At 38.9% G+C, this 15371-nt stretch overlaps 2 protein-coding genes across 2 annotated transcripts; one reads left to right on the top strand and one right to left on the bottom strand.

Annotated features, from left to right (window-relative positions):
- Window positions 1-13127: 13127 nt before the first annotated feature.
- Window positions 13128-14197, top strand: LOC135711539 (uncharacterized protein C16C10.8). The gene has a single exon (XM_065234407.1). It carries the CDS (start codon window positions 13245-13247, stop codon window positions 14169-14171), a length of 927 nt encoding a protein of 308 aa, XP_065090479.1. The 5' UTR covers window positions 13128-13244; the 3' UTR covers window positions 14172-14197.
- A 153-nt stretch (window positions 14198-14350) lies between these two features.
- Window positions 14351-14702, bottom strand: LOC135711540 (uncharacterized). The gene has a single exon (XM_065234408.1). The coding sequence runs from the start codon at window positions 14654-14656 to the stop codon at window positions 14396-14398; it is 261 nt and encodes an 86-aa protein (XP_065090480.1). The 5' UTR covers window positions 14657-14702; the 3' UTR covers window positions 14351-14395.
- Window positions 14703-15371: the final 669 nt, after the last annotated feature.

Genomic DNA, 15371 nt, shown 5'->3' with positions numbered 1-15371 from the left:
AATGGCATTAAACGCAAATTTCTCGAGAATCAAAACACATCCAAGCAATCTAACACCAGCATCAGATAGAGCAAACTTCCTTTAGCGAATGGCATTGTTGGTTTGCGTGAGTGTGTTTTGATTGCGATTAAAGCCATTGTTTACGTTTGGTTCTTCCGCCAATTTCAATTAACCACTTCATTCGAGCAGCTAAACTGTAGCCATCATTTGTGCGTTTCACAAAAAAATAGAAATTAGTTGGTCCAGTTTTGTGGAATCGCTGGTAGAAAGTCACGCCAAAACTGCTTGACAAAGTGGTCAGTTGTTGGTCCAGGACCTTGTCTTAAAAATTTCCATTACAACTTTTACAAACGGATAAACAATAGCACAAAAATCCCTTTCCCGCTCCTTCGTCATCTTTAAAGGTGCGCAGGGTGTAAATTGGCTTCAGAAAGCATTAGTATCGTAAATTCCCGTACCACAAAAGTCACGTTTGGTATAAGATGTAAACATACCCTGGCATGCCATCCGTTGCCTTTTAGTTCCGCTGTATAATGTTACGAAATTGCGGCCGGAGATTTCCTATTATTGTCACCGCACGCCACTTTGTATCACGGCGCGAGGAGGCCACCACAGGTCGTGAGATGTAACCAGGTGATAAAATCGATGCCTTTTCACCCTTCACGGCAGGTTTTCTACGCACCGAATGTAGATGAACCATTTCAAACGATTATTTGGAGTTTTTATGTGCTTGGTAATTGATTGATTTGGCATTTTATTGACTACGTATTTATATGACACGAATGGCGACCAAATTGGACCGCCCAAAGCACGATGTCATGTAACACACATCGCAGAGGGCGCAGTCCTATTAATGATTACGCTATCAAAATGGACTAAGGGCCGTTTTCTTCACCCCCGCTTAAATCTTAAACCAGGTTTACCCATATAGTTAAACCTGGTTTAAGGCTTAAGCGGAGGTGAAGAAATCGGCCCTAAGACTAATGAATGCTATTGACGTGGATTTAGTAGAAAACTGCTAATATGGTAAATTGAGTTGCGTGAGAAAAAGGGAAAATTGTTGCAAACTTTTTTTTTCTTGGAGAGATTGGTTCCGTGCGACTGGAGAGGTCCAGAGAGGTGTTCGATAATTGGATGCGTGATCGCTGATTAAATCGGTTCGACAAGGTGGGCCCAGTTCTTTCGAATGTACGAACATAATAGAATTGCCGCTGTGCACGGTGGCCGGATGCCCCGAGGGGTCAATCGCATTGATCGTGTATTTTCAAAGCAAACTAATTAATCATTTTGAGTCGGAAATCTTTTGTTGCGTAGGCAGGTTCTCTAATCGCGCTCTTGTCCCGTCTTTAGCGGCTAGTTGTTAACATTTCCGAACATATTCAACCTTCAATGGTTAACCGAAAAGCAAGGTCTTAAGAGCTGTTTGTTACCCGAGGCGCTGTAAAATGCACCAGCCTCGTCCTCCTTCATGACGAAATCAAAGAAAATCTCTTCGCTGACATTTCACCGGATACCGAACGTGGTGAATCAGTGATTTATGCATAGGTCAAATATTGATTTACTGCCTTCCTAAACTTTTCCCACGTGTATTACCTACTAGCTAGTGAAGTGCATAGATGCAACCGTGTTCAACCCCTTGTTTTACTCGTGAAGATGACCACCACCAGCACCATGATCATCGGCGGTGGCCGGTGATGATTTTACGATCGTGCACATTTGCCTATACCTATACATAATAGAAATGCCATAATGCCACACATTCTCCGTCAGCGTCGTGCCCTGGTTGCACCATCTTTGCACCACCACGAGAGGAGAAAGCCCTTATTTCGGCCTGCCCGCCTGGCTGCCCATCGTACGGAATGGTTTAACGAGAACGATCACCGTCGCTTACGCAAGTGTGGCTACTTTTATTAGCCTATTCACCAGTCGGTCATATAGGTATTCCACGAGTCGGCAGGCACATCGACCGACCAACACAGGGCCACACCTTGCCCGGCTGGATGGCCTTAATATCATTTACTGAGCCGCTGAGACGGGTCCGAATTATGCCCTATTGTCAATCAATTCACCATTTAACCTTCGACATCAGCCGCGCGCCCTGTTTTGCCATCATGGCGTGTGCAGCGTTTATGGATCAGAAAGCTTTGCGAGATTGGTTGGTTAGAAGACACTTTTTTGAGGTTTATGACACCTCAGCTTAGATAATCTTATAGTTCAAAAGGGTGAATAGAGATTTATTTATGGGAAAGTGTCAATAATCTTTATTTAGGGTCTGCCTTGTAAGGCAAACTTTTACGTCCGGTAGTGAATTTACCGAGAGAAATACCTACCGAGCTTTAATATCACATATGTCGTGTAATGAGACCTCACATAGCTCAGTAGGTAAAGACGCAGCTACAAATCAAGACCATGATGGGAGACGGCTGGGTTCAATTCCTGGTCCGGTCTAGAAATTTTTCGGGTTTTTAAAATTTATCGACTTCCCTGGGCATAGAGTATGTGATTGTACTTGCCACACAATTATACTAATGTAAAAATGGTACAGGCATAAAAGGTCACAATTAATAACTGTGGAAGTTACATCCTTGGTTACATCGCAATGGATAGCATCATTCGAGCATTTTAAAATGACGGCTTCCTACCACTAAGAACTTTGCCGTGGAGTAATATTTTGATATTTTGTGTTCTAGAACCTCGAGAAAATAGGGTCTGATTTAAAGTCTGTTCCATTTAGCATTTGGCCGCACTCTTCGGATGAATTTTCGAACTTTTCGCCGAATACCTATCATCATGTACCAAGTAAATCTATAAGCGTACCCCATTCTAGTCGAAATTCTAGTACTACACTATGATTGTTTTGATTCGCTATGAAAGTTTGACAGATAAAATGAGGGGTTATTGGTTTTGCCATATTTCTTCAATTTGCGCTTGATAATTGCCCAAAATGTTTCAATGGGACGAAAATCTGGACAATTTGGTGGATTGATGCTTTTCTCGATAAAATCGACATTATTCTGCTTATACCATTCTATGACATCGCGGCTGTAATGGCAGCAGACTAAGTCAGGCCAGAACGTTACGGGACCTTCGTGTGATTGAATGAACGGCAAAATTATGTTCTGGAGACACTCCTTCTTGTAAAGTTGTCCATTCATAGCCGCTCCAGTGATGAAAACCTTTGTTTTCTTTCCGCAACTGCAGATGCCTTGCCAAATCATCAAATTGCGAGCGAATTTATCTGCAAAGACAAATTTGAATTCATCCGGAGCATCCCCCTTACGTTAAGCAAAGTAAAATTGTTGGCCCGGGATTTGTCCAAAGTACATTTTTACGTAAGTTTCATCGTTCATCAAAATACATCCGTTATACTTGGTCAGAACTTGCTCGTACAGATTCTTTGCATGGTTTTTGGCAACCAGGTTTTGTTTCAGTGTCCTGTTGGGATGTTTGCTGGCATGATACGACCGGAAACCTTCTCGCATACAGATTCGCCGAACTGTACTGTGTGCCGCACTTAACCTTTTCGCCAAATCACGACCGGAGATCCCAGGATTCGCTCGTAGTTTTCGGTCATATGTTTCACTTCTAAGTTTGTTTTGTTTTGCACGATCCAACGTTAGTGTTTCCCGGTAACGTTTAATCACGGTATTTACAGTCGATTTTGGAAATTGGAGAGCCTTTGCAATCATCCCTCCTGACCACGTTGGATTTTGCACGTGAGTGTGCAGAATTTTTTCACGTCTATCACGTTCCATCTTCGATAACTTTTGAACAAGTATATGAATCCTAATGAAATTTTCACTACTAAGGCTCTGAACCATTTGGTGGATTATTTTAACTTTTGGTTAAAATTTGACTGGTGGAAAGTGATCGATTAACCCTGCTATCCGAGCGTGGTTACTTCTAACAGACAAGAAGTTCAATTTTGACAACCTTGGCTAAGTTCTTCTCGAAAACCGGTCGATCGACAGCACAGAGATTTTCGAAGATAGAAAATAACTTTCGAAATGTCACTTTTAACCACGAGTTAAATTTAATTCGGCAAATGGTTCACAGCCTAAATAAACAAACCTTCCGGATCAAAACGCTGTCAATAGTTTCTCGCTAGGACAACTAGAGGCGCTACCGTAATTAAAAAGAAGCGGCCAAATATTAACTGGAACAAACTTTATGCTAAGCTTGAAAAATCAGGAATGTATTGCCTCATGATGCCTTAGCATCGCTTAGTCGCTCTAAACTGCTCGAAAATATGATCAATGAAGCACCATCATTCAAGTATGTAGTTTAAAATTACGTTTCCTACCACTCGACACAGTAATCTGGGGGCAAATTGACCATGGTTTTCAGAAATTTTTTAATAATTTCTTTGTTTTCAGTTTATTTTTATCCAATTATATTTGAAACCAGTACTGGTGCAGAGGTGACAAATCCTAAAAGAAAGTTTTGTCAAATAATTTACGTAAGTAATAGTTTCATAATTTACTATTCGAAAATTTCGAAACATTTGTTTGGGGTGAAATTGATAAAGATTTTTATCTATCTGTTTCTAACGTAGAATGTATTTAAAATGCATAGTACTTGTTTTTTTTTTGGCAAATGCCAATTCAATGATACCCTATGATTAGGGGAAGTTTAAAACATATGTTTACATCATTTTATTGTGGTTATCTTTCATCTGATTACCCAAGTAACAATCCAGTAACCATTTAGCATCCACTCTGATTTATGATGGTTTTATAACGGCAATGAACAATCCAATTAGTTTTAGCATTTCAAAGTGTAAAACATTCCTGCTTAGTAATTCAGCTTTTTGCTGTTTTAAAAACCTTTTATAGTCTGGCAAGAAAGTCAAAAACTGTCTTGTTTTAAAAATAAATTTAAAACAGTTATCAATCCCTCCTTAAAACTGTCCTGTAACTCAAGCATAAACGTCATTAGCAATTGTTAATTAATGTCTTTATAAAATACTTTATAAACGTGTTCTATCATTATAAAAGCAACCATAAAACCATTAGGTTTTACATTTATTGTTGCTTTTTAGGCTTTTTAAAGTGCATCGTTGACTCCCCAATTACTCTGTTTACAAATTGAAATTAAAAGCCAAATTTATGACAAGGAAATCTCGAAGGATAGACGAAGAAGGATGAAAAAATCAAGTCAATTTCAGCTAAATTTACTTCTTTAGAAGAACCAGCACACCACCAACGATTGACCATCTAGCGGAGAAGAGTAAAGTGAGCGGACCCTCAAACTCATAAAACATTGTCGAAAGTTGAAAAACATACCAGCCTTCTCCAGATCTTGCGATGACAACCGGCGAAATAACAACCGGCAGCAAACCACTGAAACTGTTAGTTACCGGAGAATAGCTGGTTTCCGATCCATAGCAACGATTTTATTCGGCGAAATAATCAACTTTTCGCAAATTTCATTCAAGCGTACATCCCTGCATCGTTGAATGGTGCACTTCTGTAACTATCCGGAAGAAGGAGATCTTTTTCGGGAACGATTGCGCTTTCAGTTGTTCAAAATGCGAAATGTTGTAAAACAGTATCGCAAACTTTCTGATGTCGTTTTCGTTTTTGCGGTGTAGCTACACCGGTGCTACACTGCCGAACACCGAAAAAAATTAGGGTGTAGCTATCGGTTACACCTTTGTTTACAAACAAATGATGATGAACTGTCAATGACTCGCACTTATTGCTGCTTACACTACACCGGTGTAGTGTAGTAAAAACGAAAACGACATGAGTAACTGCTCCCAATCCATCGGGAGAAAACTGCCTGGAAGAATCCTGGATCTCACAGCGCAACTATCGAAAGATAAACAAACTTTGACGTTTAACTTTTTGCAGGCAACTTTGCCTCCATAATGTGGAGAAAAACAATGTTCACCTTATGGTATAGATACTCCTTGGTCACCACACCCGTCCGAACCCGTTAGTAGCTGCCGATCCCTCGAGCAGTGCAAGTGGCTGTCATCTTTAAAACAGCCATTGACTTCTCGACGTAAGATCTCACTAATACCATAGAGGTAACTATAAGACTACTGGGTCCCGAAGAAAATCATTATTATTTTTGGCTCACTCAGTACCAGAACAACGGTCCCAAGCAGTCCCAAGCTATTTCACTCACCCCTGCATGTTCAGCATGAATCCACACACCCCTGATGTTATCTGTCAAACTTTCATAGCGAATCAAAACAAACATAGTGTAGTAATAGAATTTCAACTAGAATAGGGTACGTTAATCGTTTGCTTGGGACCAATAGGCTACTAAAGTGGTGAGCCAATTTAAAATCGTTAGTTTCGTATTGATTGTTGCTAATACCATAGAGGTAACTCTAAGACCACTGGGTCCCGAAGAAAATCATTATTATTTTTGGCTCACTCAGTACCAGAACAACGGTCCCAAGCAGTCCCAAGCTATTTCACTCACCCCTGCATGTTCTGCATGAATTCACACACCCCTGATGTTATCTGTCAAACTTTCATAGCGAATCAAAACAAACATAGTGTAGTAATAGAATTTCAACTAGAATAGGGTACGTTAATCGTTTGCTTGGGACCAATAGGCTACTAAAGTGGTGAGCCAATTTAAAATCGTTAGTTTCGTATTGATTGTTGCTAATACAACCTAGTGAGCTTAGACGTGTAAAATCAATTTGTTTATTATTTTCAACCACGAAATCAGCTGTCAAAGGGTTGACTTGACAGCGGCTTGTTTTTTATTTTCAACCAGTAAAATGCATGTATTAGTGAAACTTCTCACTAATACTAACGGTGGTAGAGAACTCTATTCTCCGATCGAACCGCGACCGACGCGAGTGTGTTTTATCGCTTTCCAAGTGTTTATTTTGTTTTTAATAAAGTTCACGTATTCTGTAATCGCGAGTGTTCTCTCCTTTCACATCCGATTCCATACGCTGATTTTTCCGCTGATGAACCGTGACTTGCCGTCACATAAATGCTGCCATAAATCTGAACGGGTTAGGATCAAGCAAAATGGCTTAAGATAAATACAATTTAGCCTGGAAGTTTTCTTCATAAAAGCAATTTTAAAACCTTATTAATTTGTTAAGGAATTCTTGAAAGCAAAACAACTTTTTCACTAATGACCCATGAAAATCAACTTATATGCCACCACCATGTTACAATTAGTTTGCTTGTTTTTTACAATATTCGATTTTCAAGCAATATTTACTTAGGTATGATTATATTTTGGTAAATTTAGCAATGAGCAAACTTTTAAATGTGAAAATATTAAAAAAAGTCTCGGCCAAGCTCGATCTGAAGAATATTTTTTTTTTTCAATGTTAAATAATTAGTCAAATCGACGTTTTACGAGGGTGGACTTAATTTTTTCGATGTTTTCACGTACATTTCACATAAAATTTAATATGGCACTTAAAACTAGGCCATTTAATGAGAACTATTGTAATAAATTTGGATATTCAACAAGATTTTTATACCACAGACAAACAGACGTAACTCTTTGAAAAACTTGTTCTTTAAAACATAGTATCTCAAAACATATAACCTCAGTAACGACATCTCTCTGGCTTCTCGCGGAAAACAAGCTTGCTCGCTAACTCGTAAACAATATTGCATAAAAGTTCTATAGAATGTATAGAAACGTCAAAGTCATCCGATGCCAGCGCTGCGGCGAGTAGTTCGTGGAACTGATAATATTCAAATCAACTGTTAAATGCATGAACGAAGATACACAATGAAGAGTTACGTCTGTTTGTCTGTGTTTATACCATCAGTTTCTTTTTTAATTATGTTGATAAGATCGGATTCATAAATCCTTTTCTATCTTGATTGATGCTTTTCTAGTGGATTCAGCATGCGGCTAGGGTAAATGGCTCGGAAAGGGTTTTTATTGTTGCAAAATAACTTTTATTGTAGCTTTCAAATGGTTCTCAATGCGTTCGTCATACAACCTTTTGCAGTAAATCAATCTTGAAGAGCTTCGAGAATACACCCTTCGGAACCTTCTCCAGGGTGGGCCAACTAGACATATTCTAGTCTTAATGAGGTTTTGGTGGATGCATTAATGTCAAAATAGCCTTGACCAGAGTTTTATGAATGTTGTTTTATAGTTGCTTTGTAGTATTTCATAAAACTTAAAATGTTACTTGGGAATGGTTATTGAATCCCTCGGAAAACGGTTTGTTCAAATCTATCCTACCATTTGATCATCATCCTTTTTCTCGGTTTTGGCTGCCGTGGTGCCATTCTCTTCCTTGATGTTTCGGGGCTCTCCGAGGAAGACTTTTGCTCTTGTCCGCATCGGTGTTCGTTTTGTGGGCATTCTCCAAAACTTTGATGAACTGTTCCAAATCGCCATTGTTGGCTGCTGCCACGGCTTCCGTGTTCAGCTGTAATTGCGATACGACCGGTCCCAGCTGTCCCTATTGCAGGGCATTGGAAAGCATGCACGGTGAGGATAGGGGTTCCTTGAGTTGTTGTTTCTTGTTTTCATCGCCTTCGATGTTGGGTAAATGTTCCACCAGGGCATCAATCTTGTCCTGATCTGCGACAACCAACTAAAGGGATTCGGAATTGACCACTGTAGAGAGATCAACATTGCCTCGCTGAAGTTGAGTCCATTCCTGCTAGATAGCTCTGCAGATCCTAAAGGAGGGCACAGCGACAGTTCAAATCGTATTGGCGTGTATTGAAGTCTCGATTGACGTACCTTACAAAGGCATTACTGATATATTGATGCATTGACACATTAGTGGCGTATTTGTCTGAAATAAGGTATTTTTGTGCATTTAAATATAATTGAAATTGCAATGCATTTTATGTGTTTTAATGTAATATGCGTATTTCACGATGTATTGGCAACTTTTCGAGTATTAAAAGTATTTTTTTTTTAACAAAACGTATTTTCGATTCAGCACACCACCTACCCTAATAAAAATAATCATAAAAGAGAGCGATTAACGATGTGTTCGGGGTATCATCCAAACCATATGTGAGATAGTTTACCCATGCGGGATACAGTTCGTTTATGGTACTTGTTTATTAGGGTATCGACCCATCAACTCATGAACCGGGGACCAACGACTCTACTTCCCTGATCAGCGTGATCAGAGATGTTATGCCTCAGAACATCCCGGTGTCACCGACTGGGATTGAAGCCAGGCCTGCTGTGGTGAGAGGTAATCACGCTTAACACTACACTACCGGCGCCGCTAAAAAAAAAGGTGTTATGCGAGGTGTTATGTGAACATTGCGAGGGGGGCGACACATCTAAATCTCATTTCTAGATGCTCAAAAAATCTCACATTAGCGAATCAATCTTCGAAAAATCTTCTTTCATTTCTCGCATCTACTTGCATCGCGCATAATATTTTTGCAGGAAATCTTCAGAATCGTTATCAATCTTCATTCTATCTCCTCAGCGTGCATGTAGCTAGCCACAGCAAAACACAATCTTTCCTGCATCGTAGATACAGTCGCCCCCCTCGGAACATTGTCTTTTTCGGAAATAAAAATTTTCTTCGTCGCATTTTTTTTGTGTTATGGAAGGTTCTAGGAACATGACCTATTCAAAACTCAAGCGATTTTCTTGTTTTTCTTTTTTTTTAAGAATGGTGAAGAAAGCTTGTTCCTAAGCCTGTCCGAAACGAGGGGCTGTCAACATGAATATTTTCGATTCATCTTCATTATTAAATTAATTATGACATGTATTTTTCGCGTACAAAGTATTTTCGGGGTGTTTTTGTGTTTTACATTTCAGGTATTTTAGCTGGGGGCAAGACAGCTTTCGATCACGAGTAAAATCGGAGTTAATTTTGAGTAGCTCTAAGCAACTCGCGTTGATCAATATATTATACACATAGCAACCTGAATGTTATATTGAAAACAATGTTGAAACTGATGCTGTCAAGCAAAGTAAGTTGACGTGTTTTCCAGTGTTGCTCGATGAGCCTCGGAAACTTATAATTTATTCAAATTATATTCCAAAAGTGCAGAAGATTAATTTGTCGTTCCACTTATGCAGGAATACTTTTGGGGAAAAATCCAACGAGACGTTGGAAATGTTCTCCGCCACTTTAAAAACATTCTGAAGCTGGAGAGGCTAGCAGCAAACGGTGCGCTAGCAATGCTCACCCGGGAAGACATTTCGGCGAAGGCATTGCAAATGCGCTTTCGATACCACGTGTACGAAATGAAATTCAAGCTGCCCCTTCAAAGTCGACGGAAGATTTTTATGGCGATTATGCCAAACAGCAAGATAAGCTCAACATCGATAACACGTAGCACTACATTCGCAGCATATAACAAGAACGACGAAGAACCACCATCGTGGACTTTCTCATGACTATCGTTCAATAAGCTACTAGTGAGTATATGAGATATTCTCAAATTTGAGTCAATTGAACTAAATTTTGGGTAGAAAATACTAACGAGTAAGTAATTATTTTTGCCGTAGTTAAATGTAAACTAATATAAGCGGTTTACTGAAAATAAGCTTATTGAACGGAACATGGGAGATGAGTGAAAAGAACTTAATTTTGCGTAATTTTTCGGTTTCGTGTAGACGACTCAGCAGAGCAGCAGTGGGTTTAATTGGAATTTCTGTGTACGAACTTATAGTGCGGTTCGATAGGTTCGAATTAAACTGAAATAATTCAATAAATTCATTATGTGTGTAACATTAAAGCAATGTTAGTAGTAATTTATATTTTTTATACATATACACACAAAAAATAAACGTTAATAGAATTAAAAAAACCGTTGGTAGAATTAAAAGTTTGCATTGGTGCTTTTTGGTAGAAAGTCAGAAACTTTCAATTGCAAAAGACATGAACAGTTAAAATAAAAATGCTGAATCCTTTGATTTTAAAAGTCACAACTTTTATGATTAAATTTTATAAATGTCAAATTAAAAGTTTCTACTTTTGAAATGAAATTGTAGAACTGTCAAATTAAGAGTAGGTTAGGTCAAAATAAATTTTATCTTATTTCAAAATGAGAGCGTAGTTAATCAAATAAAATTTTATTTCTTTTTAAACATAAAGTTCATTGTTTTGATTTTTACATATATATATATATATATATATTTTAAATATAAAACTAACAAAAACAAAATTAAAAATACTGAATTGTGGAATTGACCACCATCCTCGTCAGCATCTGTTGAGCCGTCCATGCAATCCACTCCCCCTGCTTCAACCTTAAACTGTGGTGCTACCGTTTCAGTCATCTGGCTCAGAGTCCGGTGTGACCCAATCCGGAACGATGATCTTACTTTTGACAGATGCTGAAATTTCCGAAAAGAAAGCGATTCTATTATCATAAAAAACTCTCTAGTCTGAACAAGGCATTATCGTAGATAAACTTACCATATTCATCCTGTGGTATCGCCGTATTTTATTTATATTTTCAGCAGGTCTAGCTCACGGATGATCTGGTGAATGCAGCAGGGATTTGTTTTGAAAACTGGTCGAATAGAAATTAATAAAGCAAGCTTTTCAATTCTCGTTTTGCGCGTTTTTATTTTTATTTACTCACGTTATTCAAAAACTAACCAGAAACGAGTAGTAACCTACCCCCGAAGAAGTTGTTTTGACAGTAAAACAATTTTTGATTTGAAAATCTGCACTTTTAAAACTACAAGTTAAAATCAAAACATCTACTTTTGGATTGAAAATAACCTTGTTGTTTCAAATATTTTCATAGTTCAAGTAACAAATTTTGGGGTACTTTTAAATTGAAAGGTTAATATTTTTATTAATACAATTTTCGTTTTTTGTGTGTAGAAACTCGGTGAAAACGTAATTTATACAAATTTATTAATATAATAGATTACATTCCTGTATGTTTTTCAACAACATCAGAATACAGTGGCTTCCCATTTTTGGCAACATATGATTTTTGTTTATTATGCAATCTATAAATTCATAGAATGCTCTATTCGATTTATGATGTTACTCGACCATGCTTTAGGAATTAGACGCCATGAAATATTATACAGAATACATGGGTGAAAAATTTAGGCAATAAACAGATAAAATTGTTATGGCTATTTTGTTTAACGACGTGTTTGGGGTATCATCCAAATCATTTGTGGAATAGTTCTATTATTTGGGTTATCGTTCATTTATGGTAATTTTTATTAGGGTGGTGACGGCACTGTATTTAGTTGTTGGCCATGGTATGATTTTTAATGTTAACAAACTCCACGAAGCTGGCCAGAGCTGACCTAATCTGCCCTGAAATGAGCAGCTAAATAATATACCACAATCAACAGCGTATAATTTGTGTAAAATATGGAATCTTGTGGATCATTTCAACAAAACCTAACGATTATGTAATTCCTGTTGATCGTTTTAAACTCGTGTTGAAAACCAAATATGCTGTCAGACGATAAATCTCGATGAACATTTCAAATCAGGCATAACATTTGATAACGGCACAAAAGCATTTGTAAACAAACTTTCTAAAGCCTTTTACACGCGAACCAACGTACGCTCACGCAAACCAACAAAACCATCGGATAGGGGCAACTATTACCTTTCCGAAAATGGTATTGGTTTGCGTGGGCGTACTTTGGTTCGCGTGTAAAGGGCCTTAGAAAGTTTGTTTACAAATGCTTTTGTGCCGTTATCAAATGTTATGCCTGAAATGGTCCTATCTGCTTTGATCGATTCTCTTCATCGACTTTCTCTTTTCATAACCACTGCTATGCAAACAGATTTCGCGCTAATTCTACCACATAGTTTGATAAAGGAGGTTCTTATCTAGCGTCCAAAACGTCAAATACAACAGGGAAAGGTTTTGCAGCTGAGTTATTAACGAAAGAGAAAGTCGATGAAGAGAATCGATCAAAGCAGATAGGACCATTTGAAATGTTCATCGAGATTTACACTAGCCGAATTTTTTTTTTCTAAAAATGATTAAAATTTAATATTTTAAATAAATTTAACATGAATCATTGATTATTTGTTTTTGTTTTCCGTGCGCAAATATTTTCTTCTTGCATTCAACCTTCTTTACCGACCTAAGTGAGCTTAACGAAACTGTGATCTGTCATCTGTCATCTCCATGTTAGCGCCGTGAGCGAAACGCTCGGAAGCTAAATTTGGTAAACAAAAACTTCTCTCCGACTTGGGTTTCAGCATCAGCACGTGCGTGCATCTTTCGCGAATCGACATCAGCTGCGAATTTTACGAGTGATTTACGTTATTCTCCGACCGGAATATTCGATCCCCAAAACCATCCGGAATGGTGTTCTTTACGTGCAATCACTGCGGTGAATCGCTCAAGAAGCAAGCCGTCGAAAAACACGGCTGGAAGTGCAAACGCGAACTGAACGTTTCGTGCATGGACTGCCAGAAGGATTTCATCGGGCAGGAATTCGACGCCCACACCAGCTGCATCACTGAAGCGGAGAAGTATTCCGGCAAGGATTACGTTCCGAAAGCGAATGCAAACAAGGGTGCCAAGAAACAGGAAGCCTGGCTGGACACGATTCGATCGATTACCGACAGCAAGGGGAATCTGTCGAAGGGAATCACGGAAGTGTTCAATGTGATTAGGAAGAACGATAATATTCCTAGGAAGTCGAAGGGATTTCTGAACTTTTTCGCCAACTCTGCCAAGCATATCCGGAAGAATGACGTCGAAGCAGCCTGGGCCTTGCTGGAGGAAGAGGTGAAGAAAACTCGGAGCAACGCAGCGGAGCAGACGCAAACGAACGGAGTGGTTCCGGACGGTATGTGGATTCCGGGACAGAAGGCAACACAGAACGGAGCAGGAGACATCCAACAAAATGGATTCAAGAAGCGTAAGCTGGAAGATGACACGGAAGTGACTGCAGAGGAACCAGCCAAGAAGAAGAGTAAGAAAAGGACCAAACAGGCGCAGAACGGAGTCAGCGAGGAACATGAACAACTCGTTGAGGCGCAAGAGAATGGAACGAATGGTGATGCTGCTTCGGAGAAGTTCCAGTGGGGCGAAGTAATTCGAACGACGCTGATGTCCAAGAACAACGAGATGAAGCTGGAAAAGCTCAAGAAAAAGGTACTGAAGAAGTATCGCCAGTTGGTTGGTGCTGACGTGATGAGTGATAAGATTGATCGTAAATTTAGTAAGAAACTTACGAAACTAGGCGTTGAGGTGGATAACGACACTGTCCGGTTAATTGCGTAGTTATTAAAGAAAGCATTGATTCAGGATGTTTGGTTTATGTTCGTTTAGAAATGGAAGAGAAAATTCCTGGAAAGAATGAGGATATCGAGAAACCGCAGAATTAAAAAGGATTTCTTTTCGGACAAAAGTTCAACCAGCTTTAACGGTCATACCATCTATATTATTGAAATGCTTGCGATTTTGTACAACTCTCCTCAAGCATTATCTCTCCTCCGGATCTGCGTCTAGATCCTACCGGGAAAGGTACCTTCGGCGCGTTGCGTTTCCCACTTTTCGAGCCACACGGACGGGCAGAGATCGGTGTAAACATCCTTGAAGTACTTGCACACGCTGTCACCTTCGCCCTTGACCTTCTCGCACCGGTAGAAATCCAGGTAGCTCTGGAAGCAGTGCTTGGTTTGGTTCGTATTCGGGAAGCGCGGATCGAACGGAGTAGCCTTAATCTCGATCGCCGGCACCTCGGTCTCAGTCGGTTTCGGGGTCATTTTCAGGCCGGTTGCTGGGGGAGAAAAAAACGCAAATAAGAAGCAAATATTAGTCTGAAGGTAGAGATTGGCGGCACAATTAAGAGGGAAGGGTAATCTTCGTGCTGGGAGCAACTCATGGGGTGTTGGTGAAATGCCAATTTTTTTTAACAGAAAATATCGTTTTTTTTTCGTTGAGGATTGTGAAACACAAGGAAGATACTGAAATCAGTCAATCTGTTAGCATCCAATGTTCGGTAAAGTTATGATAGTCTCACGAATTTGCTTGCTGTTAGTATGGTAATTGTGTATACTGGCCAGATTTATCATTGAAATATATGTAAAAATAGGGTGCAAATTTTGAAAAATCAAAAAGTTGCATTCCGTTGAATCCGATTCGATAGGTTGTGAATTTTGTAATTTTGTAAAGTATAAGAATAATCGTCTGCAGATTTTACAACGTAAAATAATGTTAATAAGTTTGACAACTATCTATGAATATAATAACAAAAGTTCAACAGTCTTACTTTACCTTGCGCATTTGAACGCGGTACTCTGCTTTTTAAAACACTACACGTTTGTACTTTTCGAATGCCAGTGGAAATTTTTCTTCATTATTATAATTGGTTTACTAAAACGGGTTAGTTTATGTGTTTTACGATTAATGCGATTATATGTTGATTGTTACGTGTTGCATTTTAATTTTTACCACCGTGCCATTATTTTACGCGTCGCC

Source organism: Ochlerotatus camptorhynchus, unplaced genomic scaffold (assembly GCF_037179485.1).
Source record: "Ochlerotatus camptorhynchus isolate MF236.1 unplaced genomic scaffold, CSIRO-AGI_Acam_v1.1 ptg000434l, whole genome shotgun sequence".
NCBI lineage: Eukaryota > Metazoa > Arthropoda > Insecta > Diptera > Culicidae > Ochlerotatus > Ochlerotatus camptorhynchus.
Note: the sequence above shows the minus strand (reverse complement) of the source record. Positions and strands in the feature narration are given on the sequence as shown.

Coding starts and splice junctions, on each gene's coding strand:
- LOC135711539 (XM_065234407.1), top strand. CDS start 13,245: ATGGTGTTCTTTACGTGCAATCACTGCGGTGAATCGCTCAAGAAGCAA.
- LOC135711540 (XM_065234408.1), bottom strand. CDS start 14,656: ATGACCCCGAAACCGACTGAGACCGAGGTGCCGGCGATCGAGATTAAG.